This window comes from Fusarium mangiferae, assembly GCF_900044065.1.
Source record: "Fusarium mangiferae strain MRC7560 genome assembly, contig: FMAN_scaffold016, whole genome shotgun sequence".
NCBI classification, from domain to species: Eukaryota; Fungi; Ascomycota; class Sordariomycetes; order Hypocreales; family Nectriaceae; genus Fusarium; species Fusarium mangiferae.
In genome coordinates this window covers 201,747-222,060 of record NW_024573936.1, presented here as the reverse complement: position 1 = coordinate 222,060, position 20,314 = coordinate 201,747, and the positions used below count along the sequence as shown (strand labels likewise).

General features: G+C 48.1%; 11 protein-coding genes across 11 annotated transcripts; 6 read left to right on the top strand and 5 right to left on the bottom strand.

Moving 5' to 3' along the window:
* Positions 1-961: 961 nt before the first annotated feature.
* FMAN_10814 (uncharacterized protein) lies at positions 962-1,270 on the top strand (the record flags this gene model as incomplete). The annotated part of the gene is made up of 1 exon (XM_041823679.1): positions 962-1,270. One exon carries the CDS (start codon positions 962-964, stop codon positions 1,268-1,270), a length of 309 nt encoding a protein of 102 aa, XP_041689235.1.
* Positions 1,271-2,266: 996 nt separating this feature from the next.
* On the top strand, positions 2,267-2,572 carry FMAN_10815 (uncharacterized protein; the record flags this gene model as incomplete). Its single annotated transcript, XM_041823677.1, has 1 exon — positions 2,267-2,572. The coding sequence occupies one exon, from the start codon at positions 2,267-2,269 to the stop codon at positions 2,570-2,572; it is 306 nt and encodes a 101-aa protein (XP_041689234.1).
* Positions 2,573-3,095: 523 nt separating this feature from the next.
* On the top strand, positions 3,096-4,085 carry FMAN_10816 (uncharacterized protein; the record flags this gene model as incomplete). Its single annotated transcript, XM_041823676.1, has 1 exon — positions 3,096-4,085. One exon carries the CDS (start codon positions 3,096-3,098, stop codon positions 4,083-4,085), a length of 990 nt encoding a protein of 329 aa, XP_041689233.1.
* A 224-nt stretch (positions 4,086-4,309) lies between these two features.
* On the bottom strand, positions 4,310-5,951 carry FMAN_10817 (uncharacterized protein; the record flags this gene model as incomplete). The annotated part of the gene is made up of 4 exons (XM_041823675.1): positions 4,310-4,666; positions 4,725-4,958; positions 5,029-5,092; positions 5,164-5,951. 4 exons carry the CDS (start codon positions 5,949-5,951, stop codon positions 4,310-4,312), a joined length of 1,443 nt encoding a protein of 480 aa, XP_041689232.1.
* Positions 5,952-8,270: 2,319 nt separating this feature from the next.
* On the bottom strand, positions 8,271-9,910 carry FMAN_10818 (uncharacterized protein; the record flags this gene model as incomplete). The annotated part of the gene is made up of 2 exons (XM_041823674.1): positions 8,271-8,282; positions 8,336-9,910. The coding sequence occupies 2 exons, from the start codon at positions 9,908-9,910 to the stop codon at positions 8,271-8,273; spliced, it is 1,587 nt and encodes a 528-aa protein (XP_041689231.1).
* A 1,936-nt stretch (positions 9,911-11,846) lies between these two features.
* Positions 11,847-12,377, bottom strand: FMAN_10819 (uncharacterized protein; the record flags this gene model as incomplete). The annotated part of the gene is made up of 4 exons (XM_041823673.1): positions 11,847-11,900; positions 11,977-12,024; positions 12,079-12,280; positions 12,334-12,377. 4 exons carry the CDS (start codon positions 12,375-12,377, stop codon positions 11,847-11,849), a joined length of 348 nt encoding a protein of 115 aa, XP_041689230.1.
* Positions 12,378-13,267: 890 nt separating this feature from the next.
* Positions 13,268-14,099, top strand: FMAN_10820 (uncharacterized protein; the record flags this gene model as incomplete). The annotated part of the gene is made up of 2 exons (XM_041823672.1): positions 13,268-13,415; positions 13,465-14,099. The coding sequence occupies 2 exons, from the start codon at positions 13,268-13,270 to the stop codon at positions 14,097-14,099; spliced, it is 783 nt and encodes a 260-aa protein (XP_041689229.1).
* A 1,152-nt stretch (positions 14,100-15,251) lies between these two features.
* Positions 15,252-16,436, top strand: FMAN_10821 (uncharacterized protein; the record flags this gene model as incomplete). The annotated part of the gene is made up of 2 exons (XM_041823671.1): positions 15,252-15,321; positions 15,379-16,436. The coding sequence occupies 2 exons, from the start codon at positions 15,252-15,254 to the stop codon at positions 16,434-16,436; spliced, it is 1,128 nt and encodes a 375-aa protein (XP_041689228.1).
* A 284-nt stretch (positions 16,437-16,720) lies between these two features.
* Positions 16,721-17,205, bottom strand: FMAN_10822 (uncharacterized protein; the record flags this gene model as incomplete). Its single annotated transcript, XM_041823670.1, has 2 exons — positions 16,721-17,003; positions 17,060-17,205. The coding sequence occupies 2 exons, from the start codon at positions 17,203-17,205 to the stop codon at positions 16,721-16,723; spliced, it is 429 nt and encodes a 142-aa protein (XP_041689227.1).
* Positions 17,206-17,672: 467 nt separating this feature from the next.
* Positions 17,673-18,866, top strand: FMAN_10823 (uncharacterized protein; the record flags this gene model as incomplete). Its single annotated transcript, XM_041823669.1, has 1 exon — positions 17,673-18,866. The coding sequence occupies one exon, from the start codon at positions 17,673-17,675 to the stop codon at positions 18,864-18,866; it is 1,194 nt and encodes a 397-aa protein (XP_041689226.1).
* A 260-nt stretch (positions 18,867-19,126) lies between these two features.
* Positions 19,127-20,125, bottom strand: FMAN_10824 (related to reductases; the record flags this gene model as incomplete). The annotated part of the gene is made up of 1 exon (XM_041823668.1): positions 19,127-20,125. The coding sequence occupies one exon, from the start codon at positions 20,123-20,125 to the stop codon at positions 19,127-19,129; it is 999 nt and encodes a 332-aa protein (XP_041689225.1).
* Positions 20,126-20,314: the final 189 nt, after the last annotated feature.

Below are 20,314 nucleotides of genomic sequence, written 5' to 3'. Positions count from 1 at the left end.
CACAGAGCTACACCCATTTTACCACCTGATAGTATATCCAAAACAACATGCCTAGAACTAGGGAATACATCGAGGCGGAGATTTCTGCCGTCAAATGCGAAATAAGTACGACAGAAAAGGACATCAACAATGTAAACTGGGAAATACTGGGGGTGTAGGCAAAAGGGCGGGCTGCCACTGCGATATGTACTTCCCCAAACTTTAGCGATGAGCAGAAATGCGTAGCTCGGCAACAACGTCACGAGTTTCTTCGTGAAGAAGTGGAACTAGAACTCAAGCTAGAGAGACTGAAGATGGATTTGCTGAGAAAGAATGGAAAAGTTGCATGTCTGAAGAGAGAATTACAATCAGCAAATTAGGCTGTTGATCATTTATTGGTACACAATAAACTACTCCTCGAGAAGGTTAAGCTTTAGGTGATAAAACTATATTGAGTCGATTAGTAAGTATCAGATTCAAGCAAACGCTGTGATATAATGATACACAGTTACTAGTGAGAAAGTAACAGTTGCATCAAGACAGCTGATCCATGAACAATTGCATGACAAGAGATAGTAGGGAATATGATTTCTGATTTAGCCACCGTCACTCACTAACAACAGTAGTCTTGACCATATGGTCAATCAAGGTGCTGACCACGCCCTGCGATTACGTAGGAAAAGCCAGAAATCATGGAATGAGTGGTTATTTTGGATTATAACACTTGCCGTCTTCTACAACTCTTAAATAAATAAAGAATGAAGTGTCACGGTCGATTCACTGCTTTTGCTCAAGTTAAAAGAAATGCAGTGTCAGCGAAAGTGAAGGTCCATTCTAGTCAGTGAATTAAGCGCCTGGCCGTTGGGATATAAAAACGCCCTGAGCTTGGTATGTCGACGATCTCCACCCAAATAATTTATTCCTAGAATTTTAAGTAAATACCTACACGCCTTATACCACTTGACCGCACAGCTACAACATCATGCCCTCTAAAGCGGTGCTCAAGGCAGAGCTCGAAAGGCTCAGAGCAACTATGGAGCGATTGCAGATCAACTATGATACCGCCAGATGGGAAATACAAGACTTAATGGAGAAAAGGAGAGAGGCGCAGAGAATAATGAACGGAGGAGCGAGCGAGGCCGAGAAGGAGTCGGCAACAAGGGAGCATGATCGCCTGTGTGCGACTATTACAAGGCTCTGCGATAAGCAACAGGAGCGGGCTTGGCAGCTGCAGGAGTATAGGGACAAGGAGAGGGAGCTGTTGAGGGATTTGCGCATAGCGCTTTGGTGACAGCTTGAAATGATGAGGCAGCGAGTGTACAACGCTTAGCTACAGACTTTTCAAATGAACCAGAACTTTCAACATCTTAACTGGCTGTGGGCCCTTGCGATGATTTGTCAAGTGACATGGGGAAACGTGAGGATCCGTAGGGGTCTGTCACTATTGTGATTGGATGCTGATTCATAGTTAAAGCTTATGATATCTCAACGAGATATATCAAGCCAACACACTAAAAAATACCAATTAACTTCAGGCTTCCTGGAATCCCTAAACCCTTAGATAGTGATGCGAGATGTAGCTTCGGCATGCATAGCAATAAATACATTAACTTTAGGCTTCCAAAGGCAATATACGTATAGCCTCCACAAAGATAAGTCTCCCAATTAAAATCAGAATAATATGCTTTTATGATAACTTAATCAGTAACCTTATTAATCTCCCAGACGTGGCTACTGACGAAGTCACACATGGCATAAATAAATACAGTCAAAATCACATTAAGTTCCCTCGAAGAGGGTTGTGATTGGATGCCCCAGGTGCTTCTTTAGTTTTCAAGAGAAAGTAGATAGGCGAAGGTGGCTGTTCTTGAGTGAATAAAAGCAATGACCTTGAGGCCTTTTGTTGGTTGCCGTCACTGATTAACAGCATGTGGGTAGAGACATTGATTAGGCGCTGAGCCCCTTGGCGGGAGATTTTGTGAGTGATGCTCGCGTGTCACGTTACAAGGACATCGAGTCTCAGCATTACTACTTACAGTGAACAGCAAGTCATACATGGTCCCATTGGTGGTATACGCTTTAATTCAAAGGAACAGCTACCAAGGCCGATTAGGAAACACTGGCTCGACCCATTCAGCTAGACGACAGCCATGAGTGACAAAACATGCTTAAAAGGTATAAAACCTCGCTCCCCCTAGGTTTCAACCCTTTCTCCAGAAAAAGTACCCTCCCGCAAGATCCGTCGGCACTTGGAAATTATATAGCTTTGCATTACAGCAAGAACATCATGCCCTCTAAAGCCGAGATCCTACAAGGATTAGCTAATGTTGGGTTTGAAAAGGAGCACCTGGAGAGAGAGATAAAGGCTGCCGATGATTATACAAAGCACATAACGCAGCAGAAGTTGGACAAGCAGGCAATTGTATATGGGCTCCATGACCAAGACACAAAGGACGCGGCCCGGAAGGAATATGACTATTATTGCGACATTCTGTCTGATCTCCTCGACAAGGCACTAGACCGGGAACGAAGAATGCAGGAGCTGAGGGACGAAGAGAGGAGGCTTTCCATGCTGTTACGGTCGGCACGATAGGTAGCTATCAAAAGTGCAGGGCGTCAAGCATAGAAAAGTACTTATGGCAGTAAATAGAAGCCTATGACCCTTGAATTTAAGCTGAGACTTGATGGGCATCTGAATAACGGAGTCGTGAGATGCTAAGAGAGGTATTGGCTGTCTTGGTTGATTGATGGAGTCGATGTTATTGTACATAATGTACAAAAGAACTAAGCATGAAGTTGGAGATGCACTCTAATTGACGCCATGAAGTGACGAGGCTCTGCTAGCTCAAGGGCTCCTGTGCCATTATCCTGCAGCTTTCGAGCGGTCCTGATCGGGAACAAAGACATATGTTTTTTTCAATTCACATCCTGAATTTGAATTAGATAACAAGGCGCTAAGCCAAAGAGAGACGTTCCAGATCTTATCTTGTCTATCAGCGCCACTTACGACATTGTTCTAATTTGAGGCTTAGCGTAGGCGCTTATTTCCAGCTTGATCCCCCTTCATTCTTTTCAAATCGCCTCACTTCTCAAGTCCATATCTTCCACATAGAACTATGGACTCCCCGTCAGAAATCGTCCTCTCGACGCCGGGATACTATGGCCCAGGCTCTATCACAGCCTGGTACTGCATCGTAGCATCCACAGCTGTATCCTGGATATGGAATCCCGCTCATCGCTTCCAGCCAACCTCTGACTTCGTGGCGGCTATTTTATACCCTTTCATCGCAATGATACACTTTGCTACACAGTTATGGACCTTCCCCTCCGACAAAATGCAGTATCTCAGGGCCAACATTATGCATATCATCATCGGAAATGGACCTGAGGGCCCAGTCTCGGAACAATATGACTACCAATACAAGAACCAAATCCTTTTCGACAAACCAGGCCCCGACATGTTCGAAATATTCCCGCGTGTCGTCACAATTGATGCTGCTTTGCGAATCAACGATAATTGCTTTTGGCTTTGCTTGATCGCGCTTGGATTTCTCCTAGTCGAGCCAAGGAAGAACTGGACAGAGCAACAGCTCAAAGGCTCCAACCGCGTTGGAAAATGCCTCGTTGCTGGGGTTTTAATACCGATACTCAACGGAATATTTCTACTTGTCCTATTTCATGACTCTCGAACCTTCTGGATCTTTTTAGAGTCTACAATGTTCAGGTGCATGGCGGTAACTATGGGTATGTGCCCAGTTGTGGTGGCATTCTTCATATATCTACCACTATCAACCGAGTGGAGTTCAATCTCTGGAATACTGCCCGAAACAAGATCCACAAAACGGTTTCTTTTAGAGCTCACTGTCAACCTGTTTCAACAGATCCGTAGAATCCGGCTTTTACACTTTGGGTTTGGGATCCTCTATCTTGCCTTCATTGGTATCCTGGCGGCAAGTACAGTCATCACCTTCAGACTAGGATATCCGATCCAGCTGTTTATTCCGGCCGTTGGTATTTCAGTCTTTGAAATGGAGCAAGTAGCGAGCTTGTTTGGGGGATTGGTGGTGCTATCCTATAACATTCGTTCAATTTACTACCCGCACTAGAAGCTACGAATTCAAGTATTCATAGAACGATAGACCGTTATAAATATCGTGTCCTGCACTCAATCGACTCTAACCACTATTCCATATCTTCTGCTACTGTCGCACGCACTTTAAGTCCAAAATCTCGAAACAGAGCGTAGCTCTCCGACCGCATGGGACTCAGAGGCTCCGTGAGCTGAAAGTCGAACGCTCGTAGTAACTATGTCCTCAAAGGTCAGCGAAAACTATATCCTAGGGGCAAATTCCGTTTTACAACAAACCTCGAAGTACACTTTCTGCAGCTCCATAAACGCCAACGGCTTTCCAGCACACATCCATCGACCGTGGCCAAAGTTCATTTCGACGTTACGTCGCATCTCGGCGAGGTCGGAAGCTGAAAGACCCAGAAACCGTTCTGGTCGGAAGACGTCGGCATCCGGGCCAAAGAGGGCTTTTGAGCCTAAAATAGCCGAGAAGTTTATGGCGATGGATGTACCGCCGGGAATGAAGTGCCCGTTGATGGTATCGCCTCCAGCTGGTACTTCCTTGGCTTGCTGCCCTGTTGTCACTGGTCGCATGCGAAGACCTTCATATATAACTGCCTGTTGGAAGTCAACTATCTGTATCAAATGTGGGGTGAAGTAAGCGAAAGGGACTCACTTGGAGATAAGGCAACTCGCGTGCCTGAGCAGCTGTAATTGGACTTGAAGCTCTTCCCTCACGAATAGTAACTCGGATCTCTTCCTTGAGCTTCCGATAGACGCGGGGAGAGGACATGAGGTAGAATAGAGTGACTCGTATAGCCGACGCCGTGGTATCGGATCCCGCGACGAACATGAAGAGCGTCTCAGATTGGGCGTTGCCTTCGGACAGACCATGGACCTTGAATGAGCTCTGATAGCAGAAGACATCAATGGCCGTTTGGGAATAATGTTAAATGGGGAAGTGGGACACTCTGACGTACCAGCATATCTCTCTTCTCTGTTTGGTCCTGACTATAGCGTTGCCTAACATTGTCATTCGTAACTCTGAGCGCGATAAGTCAGCCAAAGGACGCTCTGAGTAAATTGTTGAGCGATTCGGGATGAGGATCTTTTACTTCATCAATGGGCCGATCCCATGAGTATCAGTCTCGCGTGGCCCAAAGTACTTGAGAAACGTGGTTGAGTACATTATGGCTCGTATCCACGGCACATCACTCGTCAGCGCCATCAGAGGCATATGCTCAGCCAACCCTTCATAGAACCTATACGGATCCGAGCCAGAAGCGCAGCAACCAAACTCCGTCCCAAGCGCCACTTTGGAAATGACATCTAGGGTGAAATATGACAGGACGTTAAGAAGCGGTAGGGTACGGAATACACCAGATGCCGGCTCTGAAAGATAACGCCGCCGAATCAAGGATACGAGATTGTTGACCTGCTGATCGACAGCGCCCTCGAGATTCGGCGTGTCACGACCACTATACGCAGGGGCAACCCTTGCCTTTGCGCGATCATGCTGTCGCGGGTCCCTCACCGCAAACATAGTGTCGTGATACGGATTGAAGCGCACACCATCGACCCAAGATGATTTGCCATATGAGCTCTTTGTCGCCGACATGCGCTTGACGAGCTCGACATCTGAAGTGAGCAGGACTTGTGGCCCGATTCTAACAAGTGAGCCGTACTTTTCGTCGAGAGCGACGAATACATGATGTTGTTTACCGCTGTAGGCTATCCAGCCGTTCCATATGTAGCTGAGTCCTGCGAACCAGGGGCCTGGGACGTGTCGGAGGCGGTACCATGCTAGAAAGGATGTGCCGAGCCACCAGGTTGATAGCAAGCAGAAAGCGGTTATGCCAATGCCACTGGAGGTTGTGAGATCTGATACATAAGAGAAGGTCATCGCTGCTGTAGGTTTTGTCAGATATTGACTTGACTGCCTCTAAAACGAAATGTAGAGCGTAAAGCCTTGAGGGGCTGAATGGGGATACAACCGGGGTCTTATGCCCATTTTCAAATCAAACCGCAAGTCTACATATCCTCCCTCACAACCCAAAAACAATTCGCCTTGACAGCTCTTTTGCTCTGTATTTAGCCGGTTAGTGGTCAAGACAGCCACATCTACCTTATACAGCCTCGCGCATATGCAGTTGCTTTGTCACGCTTATGCGTTACATTGCAGATTGGCACAAATACGACCACATTGAACAGCCAAGAGCCAATGATTGCCTTCTCATTTATCTTGTCCGTTTTCAAGCGTATCACTTGATCTGTCACCTCTGGGTCTGCAAGTAAGAAAGTCACATGGTCTGCATGCATATATAAACGTCATACATCCCGGAGCAAAACCCGAAAATGAGCGTGATGGTCGCGGTCCCTTAAGCCGCATTGGTGTAGAAGGCCTCAAAATTAAGTATTGCAGCATTAGATGAAAGGGGAGGCAGCGAGGGAAGCATGTTTCTATGAGAATTGCGATCGGTCCGCTTGTCTGCTTCCTAACTGGCATGAAGAGTAACAGGACGATTACTAGAATGTCGTTAAAAGGGAGACTTTATACATTATATTCAAGATCGGCGACCGATTAATGCATGCCGAGGCAAAAGTCTGGATATTCTTACCTCGTACGGCAAATGATATTCCTGTTATCTGACTTTCAGGATAACGTTATCCGGAGGCAATAATTCTTCTACCAGCTAACCAACCCCACCAATGGAGGCCCCCGACATCGTCGATCGGACGTTCTCTTTGTGACTTGATGCATCATGCCATGTTTCAACGGATGTTCGCAAGTTAGTTGGTATCATGATACTCTCTACTCTAAGAACATCTATGGCTCTTCCCCAGTGGGACCAGAATGCTGGCCTGGGAGGCTACTTTTGTGCATGATACTCCATAGAAGGAGGTAATATCCCAGAGGATTTCGGCCTGATTCACCCGAATACTGAGATAGTATTTCCGCCGTATTTTTGCACTCAAAATGGTAATTCAACTTCTGGAACTGATATATCCACTCTGAAGTACCGCGTCCTTGGTGATTGCCAGGTCGCCAGCTATTCATAGTCGTCTCAACAGTCACTATCCGTGCAATCGGAGGACTTCGCAGCCTTATGGCTCGGAGCATTTATCAAGCATCACTTGCTACATGAACCTTGTGTTGGCATAGCGCACGGTCGGTCCAATATCAACCCATGTAAACATGAAACCGTGAGCTGAAAGAGCTGAAACAAGTGCACGGGTCAGAAGGCTTCCGGGTGGAGGTCACTGTTTGACCAATATTGAGATTGAGGTGCTGGCTGAGAAATTTTAATGTTAATATATACACAGACTTGATCGAGGCTATCTGAAATCAATCGTTTTTGGTCACTACGGCAGGAGGAGATCCAAAGACTCACACCATGGACTTTGCGGGCTTCGAGACTTAGGATTGGTTTAATGGAACCAAGCCACCTCCTGCCTCTCTGGATGATGCACTTCTTATCTATGAGTTGGTAGATGATATGAAGGTGAAGGAACTCGCTTCTCTGCTGAGAAAGCTTGGGTGAAGAGGTCGGCTGTCACTTGTTTAGCACGCTGGACTGACGTTTGCTCGTAGACTCAGATGTTAGTTGAGGATTCGCCCTATTTTCCTTGTGCTGGGAACGGCCTACTGTTTCGTCACGTTGGTAGATAACAGCAATCTTAATGTCACGAGCGAGAAGCTTCATAAGTATCGCTGAGTAATTCTGGCGGCGATAAATATTCATCGTTAGATAGTTTACATTTAGCTCCCCCACCATAAGGCGAGACAATGCTTGAGACACTTGCAGTGGGGATGTAACTTAGTGATGTTCACGTTGGAAAGGTGGTACCCAGCAATGTTATACGAGCCAGATTCAACTATCTGGTCCGCCATATACGTTTCCAAAATTGTCTCACAAAGTCAACCCTAAGGGACTTTCACGGCGTCTGTATCCTTGGGCGTAAGAAAGTTACTCAGCCAGCTACTGTCGACCCGCCCCTTAGGGAGCAAGAAAAAACCAGACGTTGATATAAGGCGTTAAAATAAAGTCAGTAAAAGACATCCTAAACTCAGTACATTTATTATAAATTTATATAACTCAGTAAAAGATATCCCATACTTAGTAAAGTTATTATAAGTTTATATGAAGTTACTGAAGAAATTTTATTGTTTAGGATCCAGGCTCTACATTATCTTTCCTCTGCTAGCCGCCGAATCCCCAGTCTATGTATCGACCTATAAAAGTTAGCAAGATATTGATTTGTATGGAGACGAGGTAGCCTACTCACATCCTCGGAAGACGAACCAGTTCGTCGGATATCTCGTGCTAGGTCCAGAATACTTTGAGCAACGTCTCTAAGCTCTGGATCTACGATCTCATGTTGGGCCGAGGGTTCAGGTGGGTATCCACCTTGGGTGGTGTACCCGCCCCTCGAGGTCTCGTACCCGTGTCCGCCTGGCCAAGGCCCTGCCAGATCTTGATAGCTGGTGTGGCTTCGGGGGGTGGGTGGTGGAGACGGAGGTCTGGGTGGAGGTAGAGGTGGAGGTGGATATCCGCCTTGGTCTGTGTACCTGTCCCTCGAAGTCCCATGTCCATACCCATCATGCCGAGAGCGCGGCTGATACCGATCCTCATTGTGGTTTGAGTTTCGGATGGAAATCCCATAGTCTTCGGTGGGAGGATGTAGCCACACTCGTGGCGTCGAGCCCCCAGAGCTATGGACGGGCGAGTTGCTGTCAGGTCTGACTCTACGGGAAACCTGACCACTCGGTGTCGGTACTTCCGTGGCTGGTGTTGGTGCACGGGGGCCATAACTCTGTGTCGACGGCCTGGGACTCGATCTCTGTGCAGGATTTGAGCTAGAAATCCCATAGTCTTGCGTGAGTGGATGCAGCCGCACCGGAGGTAGTCGCTGTCGTGCCGCTGAGGGTGCAGCGTTCTGATCGCTCGGATTTTCCCGGCTCTGTGGTTCATAAACCATTGGTGGGTGGACTGGGTGCTGTGGTCTAGGAGGTACCTGGTTATGTTGTGCCTGGCTATGTTGTGCTGGTACGAGCTGACTGTTTTCCGGTCGAAGGTGTATCTCCGACGATAGCTCAGCCATAGTACGAACAACGGGAACACGCGTGCCCCGAACATCCATAGTCATGTAATTATGGCCTGGCATGTACAAGATTGGCTCTGCGCCAGCAGCGAGGATACCAAAAATGTCCTCCTCCACTGAAAACCCAACAATGAGAGCAGTCCTGGCAGAGACTTGGCATTCATTCAACGCCTTTTGAAACACACGACGGTCAGGCTTGCGCACCAACAGATCCCATGTACGTATCATAGCACCGACGTCGTGCCAGAAATTGAGATCCTTGACAACCTGCCAGTCAAAACCGTGGTCGACAACAACGATACTGTACCCGAGACGCTTCAGCAGCTTAAGGAGATGAGAAGCGCCGGTAGCTTCTGATCGATTGCGGTTGAATTCAGCGGCGAACGCGTTGCTGAGGAGCTTACGATCACTCAGCGACGGCAGTTCGAGCTTGAGCTGCTGAAATATCAATCCAACTTTGTCCATCGGAGCTTGCGGCCCTCGGAGCTGGGTTTGGATGTGCTGTCGATACGCCGCGTCCATGGCACCGCGATAGGCTATCTTGAGTTCATCCATGGATTTGCTTTCAAGGTCTTTGTTAAGATCCATGCATCTCTTCAGAGCGCACTCAATAGCATAGTCACGGTTGAACAGGGTGTCGAGCGTGAAGAAAATGAGTTTTCCGCCTTGGAGTTCCTTTGGCAGTTCCTCTGGGGGTTTCGGAGGCGGCTGTGGGTTGGGTGCCACTACCTCCTTGCTTGAGCCCGCCTGAGAGGACATTCCGCGAAAAACTTGCTGAAGAATTTTTGGGTGGAGTTTGGGAGGATGAGGAAAGCTCACCTAATTTATAGAAGAATTGATGTGCTCACATTTAGGCAAAGTGTGTTTTGAAGGATTAAATGAACAATGACTTTGGTCTGTTTATTCGCGCAAAAAGTATTTTCGTTATGGCCGCGCGCTCGGGATGATGACTGGTCGTGACGAAGAGAGGCAGCCTGATGGTGTTGCCGAAGATCGAGATATGAAAGTATAGATCTTGGTTTGCTGATTTCTAGTAAATTCTATCTTTGACACGTTTCCGAGATCGATGATTTTAAGTTTGCGCAATCAACCAAGCCTGCGTACAAAATATTGCCTTCCAACATGTGAAGTTAATTTGGATTCTCCAGTGTGTTGATTTGATACGTCTTGTTGAGGTGTCATAAGCTTGAACTACCAATCAAGATATCACACGTTGGGCGAACTGACTTCAGTTCCCCCGATATTTACTATCAGATCCGCCTTTGACGGCAATTCCGAATTTCTGTTTCGTCCGTTGTCTCACTAATCCCTTGAGACAAGGAGGATCTCCGATTGAAAGGATATTCATGATTTAAAGAGTGCAAAACACTATGTAGTAGACTCTAAACAAGCTATTCGATCTATTTGGAGAGAGCAAATGTAGAACAACCTGCGGCAAAGTATTTCAGAATAAGTCGAGTTGATAACACGCATACAATGCTTACAGCGCTCATCGTGCTAAACTCTCCGTATTGTGACCATGAGATTTACTACGGGGTTGACTGCCGCTTACAAGGCTAAGCTTTGCGCGTGATTCAAACTCGAAGGACGTGTCCTGCTTGTTCAACCAACTTGGATGCCTTTGCTTGCTGATGTGACACTCTTGCTAAGCTTTCGCATCACGGTACGATCTCAAAGTATAGTGCCAAGGTAAGAGTCACACAAAAGCGAGACTGCTGTTATTTTTTTTTCTCGTTGCTTGTCCAACGACTGTAGAGTTCCAGGAACAAAAGTCAGATAAGGCGGCAAAAATTGTCACATGTTTATACAATCACAAATCTGTGTTTTAAACTGATTCACAACGAATTGGCGGAGAGAGGAGACAGTCACTTGCTCAAATGGCGGAGCCAAATACTTGTAGACTCACAAACACTCAAACCGGGAATAGATTTCGCGGGCCTGGTAGCCGATTGTAACCATAAGGGTACCAGATTGATCGACACATGCTCATTTCGGCAATGGAGATATCGCACGGTCTTCGGGTCATCTATTCCCGCAGCTCACTCAACAAACAATGGATAAAAGCAACTAACGCTGGGTATCCATTTAACCACTGCCATGGCCATCAAGGCTCTGGTGGGTCAACAGCAAAAGGCCTAATCCCGTGTTTCAGTTGGCGGCTTGTTGAGCACGTGGGCCGTCAACTGCTACGTCCCATGCCATTGGGAACAGGGACCAGGTCCCATCAAAGATGCCTGAGTTTAATAAGCTTGTTGGCATTTAACTAACAAGGTTTGTGCGAAATGCACGAAACTTCGAATCTGGAAGTCTATTCATCTCAATACCACGATGAGCCAATCACCGCTGATCAACATTAATATGCGCATCAAGTGGCTGCAAAGTTTAAACTACGATTCTTCAAAGGCGATTCGTGGAAATATTACCGATGCCTGCACTAATGCATTGCGAGCCGTGCCCTATTTCGGTCCCCAGCACGTTTGATGATCAGTGCGAGTCATTTCTACTGTCAAACTGCGAGACCCTTGCATTTAGGCCTGGCCCAGGGTGAACGGTAAATGCCGAGCTGTCACGAATGCCGTTTTCCGACAATGAATACGAATTTCCTGTCTGGTATTGACCTATCTCAACTTGTACCCAAATGCTGCACTATCCTTCAAGGTCCTTTTGGTGGAACTGGCAACAAGGCTGTTCCATACTAGTTTGCCTCTGCTCCCTGCGCTCCACACTTCTTCTCACAGTAGTAGGTAAACTGAGATTCATCGTCAGCCAAGACTTCAAAAGATGCCCAGTGACAGGGACTGGGCATGATATGCTACGTTACTCACCTCGTCACCGCCAATATGCCAGCCGTTAGATCCACACGCAAGACCATCCTACCAGGTGTTAGCGCCTCATTCCACCAAGACATTGCATCTTGGGTGACCCACAAAGCGACAGTCAGGGCACTTGTCCCACTGTTTGCTGCCAGTATTACGGCTTTTGTAGTAGTCGCAGGCACACTTGGTAGCGCCAGGAAGAATCTCATAGTTCACCTTCCAGTTGTAGCTGGGGCTCCATGGCGTTCCTCCGATGGGGTCGTAGCGGCGGTTGGTGACGCAGACAGCTTGGCTGTGAAGCTTTGCCGACGCACTGTTGACATCTTGTCAGTAGTGATACATGCTGCGAGGAGTTTGGGCTCGTACAGAGTCGCGAGAGCGAAGAGAGAAGTGATGCTCAGGAACTGCATTGTGACTTGTGATGATAGGGAGGGATAATGGAGATTTGGGCTGGGACTCTGTATGAGGGATACAGAAGGATCGAGGCGAGAATGTGATACTGGATGATCTGGTCCTTGACAATGTGATCTAGAGCGCTTATATGTTCAATATCACGGCTAAATGTCAAGGACGACTCCGGAGACGGATGATCCAACTTTTCCATGCTGACCCATTGCCCAGACATTTCCTGACTGTTATCTGAAGCTATACCCATTATTCACAGCTGACCTGCCAATTTCGTACTTGAGTCATGCCACACGATAGATAGCCAGGATCCATCATCTCTCCAAGTCCTATCGCTCTCCCACGAGGTCCGGCAGTTACCTTGTAATCACAACTCCAGAGCTGAGAACACCATGAGTGAAGTCGTGATAGCAGTGGCCGTGTAAAATATTCAACCAGTAACAATTTATTCCGTACTTCGGACCGACACATCAAACTTGCCGTCGTGATCGTCAGTGTTAGTTGGACCCGTCGACTAGCGAGTCACCTTCCTAATACACCAGGAGCTCAGGTCTTGCCGAGACCTAGATGGGACAAATCCACAATCACCGATACATTGAACTTTTGTAAATGGATGATCTTTTTAGCCGCGTAAATAGCTTCAAGTCTGGCTTCGTGGGAGATTGCGAGGGAGCTTCCGGAATCGGATGAGAAATCAACTGCCGATGTGATGGTGAGTTATTGATGGTGTTGACAAAACAGGATAGCTTGAGAAGTTGGTCCTACAGCTGGGCATATTCAGGTATAAAAAGCTGAGATGCTCTTGATGATAGTACAGCTCTCATTCCTCAACCAGCATCTTCTCTCAACATCTCAACAACCTCTTCCCATCTTACCCTTTCTACAGTCTGTGAGGATGATTGCACCTCAGTTCATCCTTCTCAGCCTGGCAGCTGTCGCCAGTGCTGCCCCCTTCATGACCGAGCGCGATCTCAACTCCACACTCTGGACCCCCGACCACATCCTCAAGCAAGATGAAGTTATCCTCTACGGCGAAGGCCGCAGTAAGTCACCCTCCCATTCTCCAGCTCATCGCCGCTCAACATAACTTAGTGGAGGTTGTTCACGTCAGCGTCTATGAGAAACTTCTGGAGTCAGAGGGCATCTCCCCCATCACCCCTGAAATCGACCAAGACTGGCTTGACACCGACTCCAACGCCGTTGCACCCCGCGACCTCGAGGAACGTCAGTCCTGCGGCGCCACAACCTCGTACGTGACCGACCGCACCCAGCGCTTCGTCGACTGGGATGTGCAAATGTCCCCCGTCGTCATCGGCGCCGGCAGCAGCGGCATCGACGTCAGCGTCGCTTCATCCTTCAGCATCTCCAACAGCGTTTCCGTCAGCGCGGGTCTAGACCTCAAGGCCGTCAAGGACCGTCTCGGCGCTAGCTTTGGTATCAACTACTCCCGCACCTGGACAACTCAAGCCACCGTCACTGTCCGCGGTACCGTGCACGCTGGTGAAACTGGTGTTGTTATCACGCGGCCTTGGACTAATCGTCGCTATGGACGGCAGTTTAGGGGATGTGTTGGGTCGATGCAGCAGACTGGTACGTGGATGGCTGATGCGCATGAGGAGGGGTCTTATGAGGGTGTTAAGTGGGTTGCTGGTGCTATTACCATGTGCATTAAGAGGCAGAGTGGTATTCCTCTTTCTCGATGCAACGGCGGTGGAAACTTCCGGTAAACTGCTATCGATTGGTCTGGAACCCATACGAGTCATGGACCTAGCATCTCGCATGGCTTGACAGGGCGGGGAGCAAATGTCAACGGATATAGCACGGAGATCCGGCCACGTGGTGACCATTGATGTAACATTGGAGATTATTGAAAGACCTTGGCTTAACGGTGATACATTATGCACTTCATGGTGGATGAGAACTTTATGACTTATTGGTATTATTTGATGGCACTTGTAACTTGAATACACGACCAGTAAGCTGAATTATACCTGGTGCTTATGCTTTATGATTTGCTTATGAAGTGGGCGGTCTCATTTTGTTCTCTCTTTCTTGCCCGACTGATATGAACAAGTTAGCATAAGTCAGCGAATATATATCAGTATTTAGATCCAACGTTCCAGCGGAGGAGAGGCGGTTTAACTGACCTCATTGCAGCATACACGGCATGCGGGGAAATTGGCACTAAAAGAGATAGCATCGCCTAGTGCGGTCTGTCTAGGCGTGCCTAACCTGAAACTTGAGAGGCTCATTTTTCGGATGGTCTAGATGCTGAAGTAAGCCTTCCTGAATCCTCTGTTATGGCATGGAATTGACGGGGTGTTAAAGTCTAGTCAAATTTCCGATCGACCGGCCGCAAGGAAGGAAGCATGTTTTGCCGCGATCTGCCGTTATTGAATAATGAGTGATGACTTAGACTACCTAGCCACGTTATTGGAGACCCCAGTAACATACCACATTAACTCAGATCAATTTCAATCCTTCTGTAATAAGATATGAGTCTTGTTATAAAAGAAGTTTGGTGAGTACTGTGACTTGTTAAGAGTAACGAGCGATCTTAGAGTAACGAGCGATCTTGGAGTACGGGGTCTGGGGTAAACTAAAACCCCAGCTTCAAATTAGGGTCTAGGGATCATAACTATCACCAAGCATAAACTAGCGCAAACTCTATTACTTGCCGTAGACAATTGCCGCCATCCTGAGCCGAGGATGGTTTTGTATTTGTATCACTTGACTCTCTATGGCTGATGATGTTCCGATATGCCGATGGGATATATTAAGCCAATACTTGGCAAGTCCACAATTCGTATCTCTCATCTATGCTCGAACCTTGAAACCCACAGGAGATAACTTTGGTGGAGACCGAGATACCACTAACAATGAAGTCAACCACTATCCCAGGACTATCTCTCCTGGAGAAGTTTGGTCTTGCGGTAAAAGTTCTTCTGGGTAAGATGCGATTCCGCTCCACATCGTCCTTGGCCTCATAGACTCACAGTTTCAAAGTACCCGGAACCATCGTGGGCATTCTCATCCGAGGCCTACCACTCGCCATCAAATACAAAATTCCATTAAAGCTCTGGCTCACCTGCATGGTCGGACGCATCCTCCTCGGCAACTTCAACCCACGCCAGGTTCAATTCCTCTGCATACCAACAATAGATGCCTACACAGCCTGGATCAAGAAACAGCGTGGCCAGGGTCATGACACTCGTCTAAGCATCGACATCGAGCCCCTTACTGGCACTGACGCATCGATACTGTGGATCGGCAATCGCAAGAAAGCAACTAAATTCGTCCTCTTCCTACACGGTGGTGGATATGTCGCGCCCCCTCTGCCAGGTCACTTTACTTGGTGCTGGGAGGCATATGTCAACGGTGGACCTGGTGTAGAGACAGAAGTCGCTGTTGCGTTTCTGCAGTATACCCTGGCGCCAGGTGCGAAATATCCCGATCAGCTGCGTGAAGCTTCCGCTGCTCTCGATCATCTGCTTCGAAGCGGCGTGAGTCCAGATGATCTGATAGTCGGCGGTGACTCGGCCGGAGGGAACTTGACAGCTCAGCTGGCTTACCACCTCCTCCATCCCCATCCAGCGGTTCCAGAAGTGAAGCTTCAGAGCCCATTAGCAGGAATGTTCTTAGTCTCTCCATGGCTTAGCGACCGAACAGATACAGCCTCGTTCAAGCAATACGGCAACGTCGACATGCTATCTGCAGGTTTACTCCAGCAAACCTCACCCCATTCCTTCAACATTGACGACTTGAAGCCAAAGGTCAAGGAAGCTCATCCAGCGTTAGCCATGGATGGAGATTTATCATGGTTGAGCGATCTCCCACCGGTAACTAAAGCGCTCTACGTTACTGTCGGTGGACGCGAGGTCTTCTGTGATGCAGTCGTTGAATTTGGGAAAGCTGCCGAAGAGAAATGCCGTTCGATTCCTGTTGTTTTTGAAGTTGGTGAGCATGAGTGCCATGACTTTATACTCATTGAGAACCAAGCAGAAGTGGTAGGGGATGCCACGGAGAGAATGAGGAATTGGTCTTCGAGGATATTAGTGGAGTAGGGGTATTGACGAGAGGTGCACTGTGGAGGAGGAGTTGTCAGTCGATGGAAAAGACAGGAGCTACAAATCAACATGGTACAGACATGGGCAAGATGCTTGAAAGATGTTTAGTATTATCCCGTGGACCTGACATTTTGAACATCGATGACAAGTAACGCACAATATTTGTATGGAATCTGGTCTGAATGTCAGACTTCGGTAACTTTTAATCCTATGATAGTCCCAGAGTATGGACCATACTAGGTTCAACAACGTTGACCTCAGCTCTTCCATCCTCTAAAGGTCTAAGCAGATGCCTTCATCACCTCAGTAAGTTCTACCAGCATCTTCCGCCCATTGACAACCTTGATGCCTGCAATCAGCAACGTAGAAGACATGCTACCAACGCCAGTCTCCTTATTCGAGTCGGTAAAGCGCACAAACTGGGAGACACAGCCAGCACCTGAGCCATCGGGCGCATCCCAACATTGGAGCTCCTTGGTTTCGTGGATGGTGGTCTTGTTATCGACGCGGAACTTCATGATGATATCGTGGAATGATTGTCGTGTGTAGTGATCATGGTTGATTCTAAGGCAAGCGATTAGTTTCACTCGAAGTGAAGCTTGTTTTGGGGTTTGAATTACCTGGCTGTGAAATCCTCTGCAATGCACTCTTTGATAGTGGTCGCTGAGACTTCATCATCTGGCTGGACAAAGATTCGGGCGTAGAGATCTTCCATCCAACTGCCCAGGGCAGAAACTGGGAGAGTGGATTCGAGATTGTTAGCCATGGTGGATGAATATCAGGTTTGTGACAGTTTTGTAAAGTATGAATAATGATGTGAGATAGAGAATCAATACTCAGCTTGAACAGCTTCATAGGCACTTATTTATACCCATTGTCCAGGCCATGTGCTTCGATATGTCTGTATAAGTCGGGAGTCGTCCGAGTGGATCAAACCCAAGATTTTAGTCTAGCGTGCGGAACTCCGCATCTTAGTCAAACACGCCCGGAATGGTCGGGCTCGGCGCTGACCGACTTGTTTTTCCAGCGGCTACTACCTGCAGCACCATTCTTTAACCACTAAACAAAATTAGTCACGATTCTCACAGAGCGTCTTGGTTCCATCTCGCAGACATGGTCTCGTCAAGACAAAAGTCGTGCTCGGCTTGTGTCCGAGGGAAAAGGCGGTGCGACCTCGGATTTCCGCAGTGCGGACGCTGTCTTGCGAGGAGAGTTAGTTGTGTGTATGCTTGGATGTCATCTGAAGACGCGCAAGACAACGGAAGTTCTGATGTAATTGTTTGGAACGATGGAGCACTCACTGCCGAAACCTCTCGGCCCAATTATGACTCGTTTGGGGCAGAAGCCGGTCATGATAGTTCGCTTTTCCCAACTCCTATTACGATTCCCCCTCCGCTGGTGCCACTTATAGACGAGATCGTTGGCCGAGGAAGAACCATATCCTTGTTCACCCTAGACCCTTATCCTCAACATCCAAACCAGCCGTCTCCGGATTCACAGACGCTCTACACGGAAACGGCGATTGGCCGCCCGTTACTACCGTTGCAAGGGTCCCGGAATAGGCCCGTGTACACAAACAATACTTTGAAAGAGCGCGCAGAGTATGAGGCCCATCGTCTAGTTCATCAGGTCAAGAGCTTTACAGAGTCGGGACAAACATGCTTCATTCACTACTCTCAAACCAGCAACTCCACTGCGCTACGCGATGCTTTCGCTGCTTGCTCTCTACACACAACACGTAACTCAGTGAATGCATCCCTTGTGGCATCGGAGATATCACGACGAGCAGAACTACTCATACGGGCTACAGACGCAGCAATCGAGCTATGTCCTCCGAGCTCTCAGTCGACCATAAGTCTTAAACTGCTGCCCTCTATACAGGCCATGCTGATGTATCAGTGCATCCGGCTATTCTCTGGCGACAACTCACAGCAAGAACAAGCTCAGCAGGACGCCAAGTCACTCTCCAGATGGATCGATGTTTTGCAGGCACAGACGTCGGAAGTTTCCTCCAACAATTCGATGCTTAGTCGTTCTTGGGAAGACTGGGTCCGGGAAGAGAGCATCCAGCGAACCATGATCGTTGCAGACCTTGTTGAGAGTATTTACACTTTTCTCAAATTCGGCTGGTATCAACCCAGTCCAAGGCTATCCGAGCTAAGTTTCACAGGCCATGCAGCGATATGGAACGCAAGGTCGCTGGCGGAGTGGCAACAAGCCATAGAGCAAAAGACGTGGCTCAGATTGGAGATGTCGAGGTTTCGTGATAGTGTCAAGGGGGTTTCTTTACATGAGCTTGATGAATTGGGTATTATGATTCTGGTCAGTTATGAGGGCTTTGAGGTGTTGAAGGAGTGGGCTGGTGATGATAAGAAGATGCTTGAGAAATGGGGTTTAAGCTCTGGAGATAATAATCCATTTGAATAATTTCACACGCTTAGATAAGATATGTCTGCACCCTCGCATAGAGCATTAAGGTAAAGCGGGCTTATCGTGTCACAACATCGAAGCTAGCATACACAAAAGACACATGTAGTTGTACGGTGACCAATTCTTTCTAAATTGAGCTATCGATATCTCTATCTACTTCCCAAACCCCCTTATTCCTCCCTCCAAAATCGGCCAGAGTTACCATGACTCTGTTACCCCCAGGAGATCACGCAATGAAGCATGCAGCCCGCTAGTAACTACTCCTCATCCTCCAATCCCACCAACTTGAGCGAGTCCTTCCACAGCCGTGCCGCCTTCTGGACATCATACGCGTGCGGAGCATACCCAGGCCCGATCATCTTATCGTCCCCATCAACCGTTGGCTTTGCAGCATCGCAGTCAACAAGGTATTTGCCACCATTATGCTTCCAAGCCTCACCAACAGCTGCCCATACCGTAGTTGCAGCTCCTTGCTCGACACTCTTCATCATAGGATAGATATGCTCCATACCCTTGAAGGCGTCGGGAGGCATGTGTCTAGTCAGTCCTGTGGCGACGACGCCTGGGTGGACACTAGTGGCGTGAAGGTGTTTCGCGCCGTAGCGGCGCTCAATCTCATTGGCCATGTAGATATTTGCTGTTTTGGACTGGGCGTAAGCGAGGTTGGGCTCGTAGTCGCCGTGCTCAAAGGCGTAGTTGTCAGCGTCGTTGATGCCCTGGATGTTATGGCCAGACGACGAAAGAACCACAACGCGGGAGGGGAGCTCAGGCGAGGCAGCAGCAAGGAGTGCAGGCTTGAGAAGCTGGAAGAATAGGAAGTGCGACAGGTGATTGGTGCCGAACTGGAGTTCATGACCATCAGCCGTAAAGCGAAGGTCAGGAATAGCCATGATACCAGCATTAGCAATGAGGCAGTGGATCTTGGAGGTCTTCTTGAGAATAGCAGTAGCAGCAGCGCGGACGGATGTAAGAGACCCCTGATCCATCTGGAACAGTTCCATACGAGAGGGGTCGAAGATGCCATCTAAGGCTGTCTTGGCCTTGTCAAGGTTTCGGGCCGTAAGGTAAAGAGTTGCACCTGTGGCTGCGATTGCTCGGACAGTCTCGATGCCGATTCCAGAGGATGTGCCGGTGATGACGAAGATTTGACCTTGGCGCTTTTCCTCGAGACCTTCGTCTTTGATGATCTGGAGGGCTATTGGACGGGCATCGCCTGGGCCTTTGGTGTTGGCGTGGACAGCGGTGTAGCGAGACATGATTGTTTGCGGATTCGAAGAAGAGAGTTGATAAGTTTGCAGCCCTTGGTGCTTTTGATGTCCTGTTGTATTTGATGAAAGAAAAACCATGAGTTGTATTTGGGATGCAGACATTTATATCCCATGTTTTGGATCTTTGAATATGATGTTGTCTCATTATGTATCATTGTTGAGCCGCACTACGTCGTG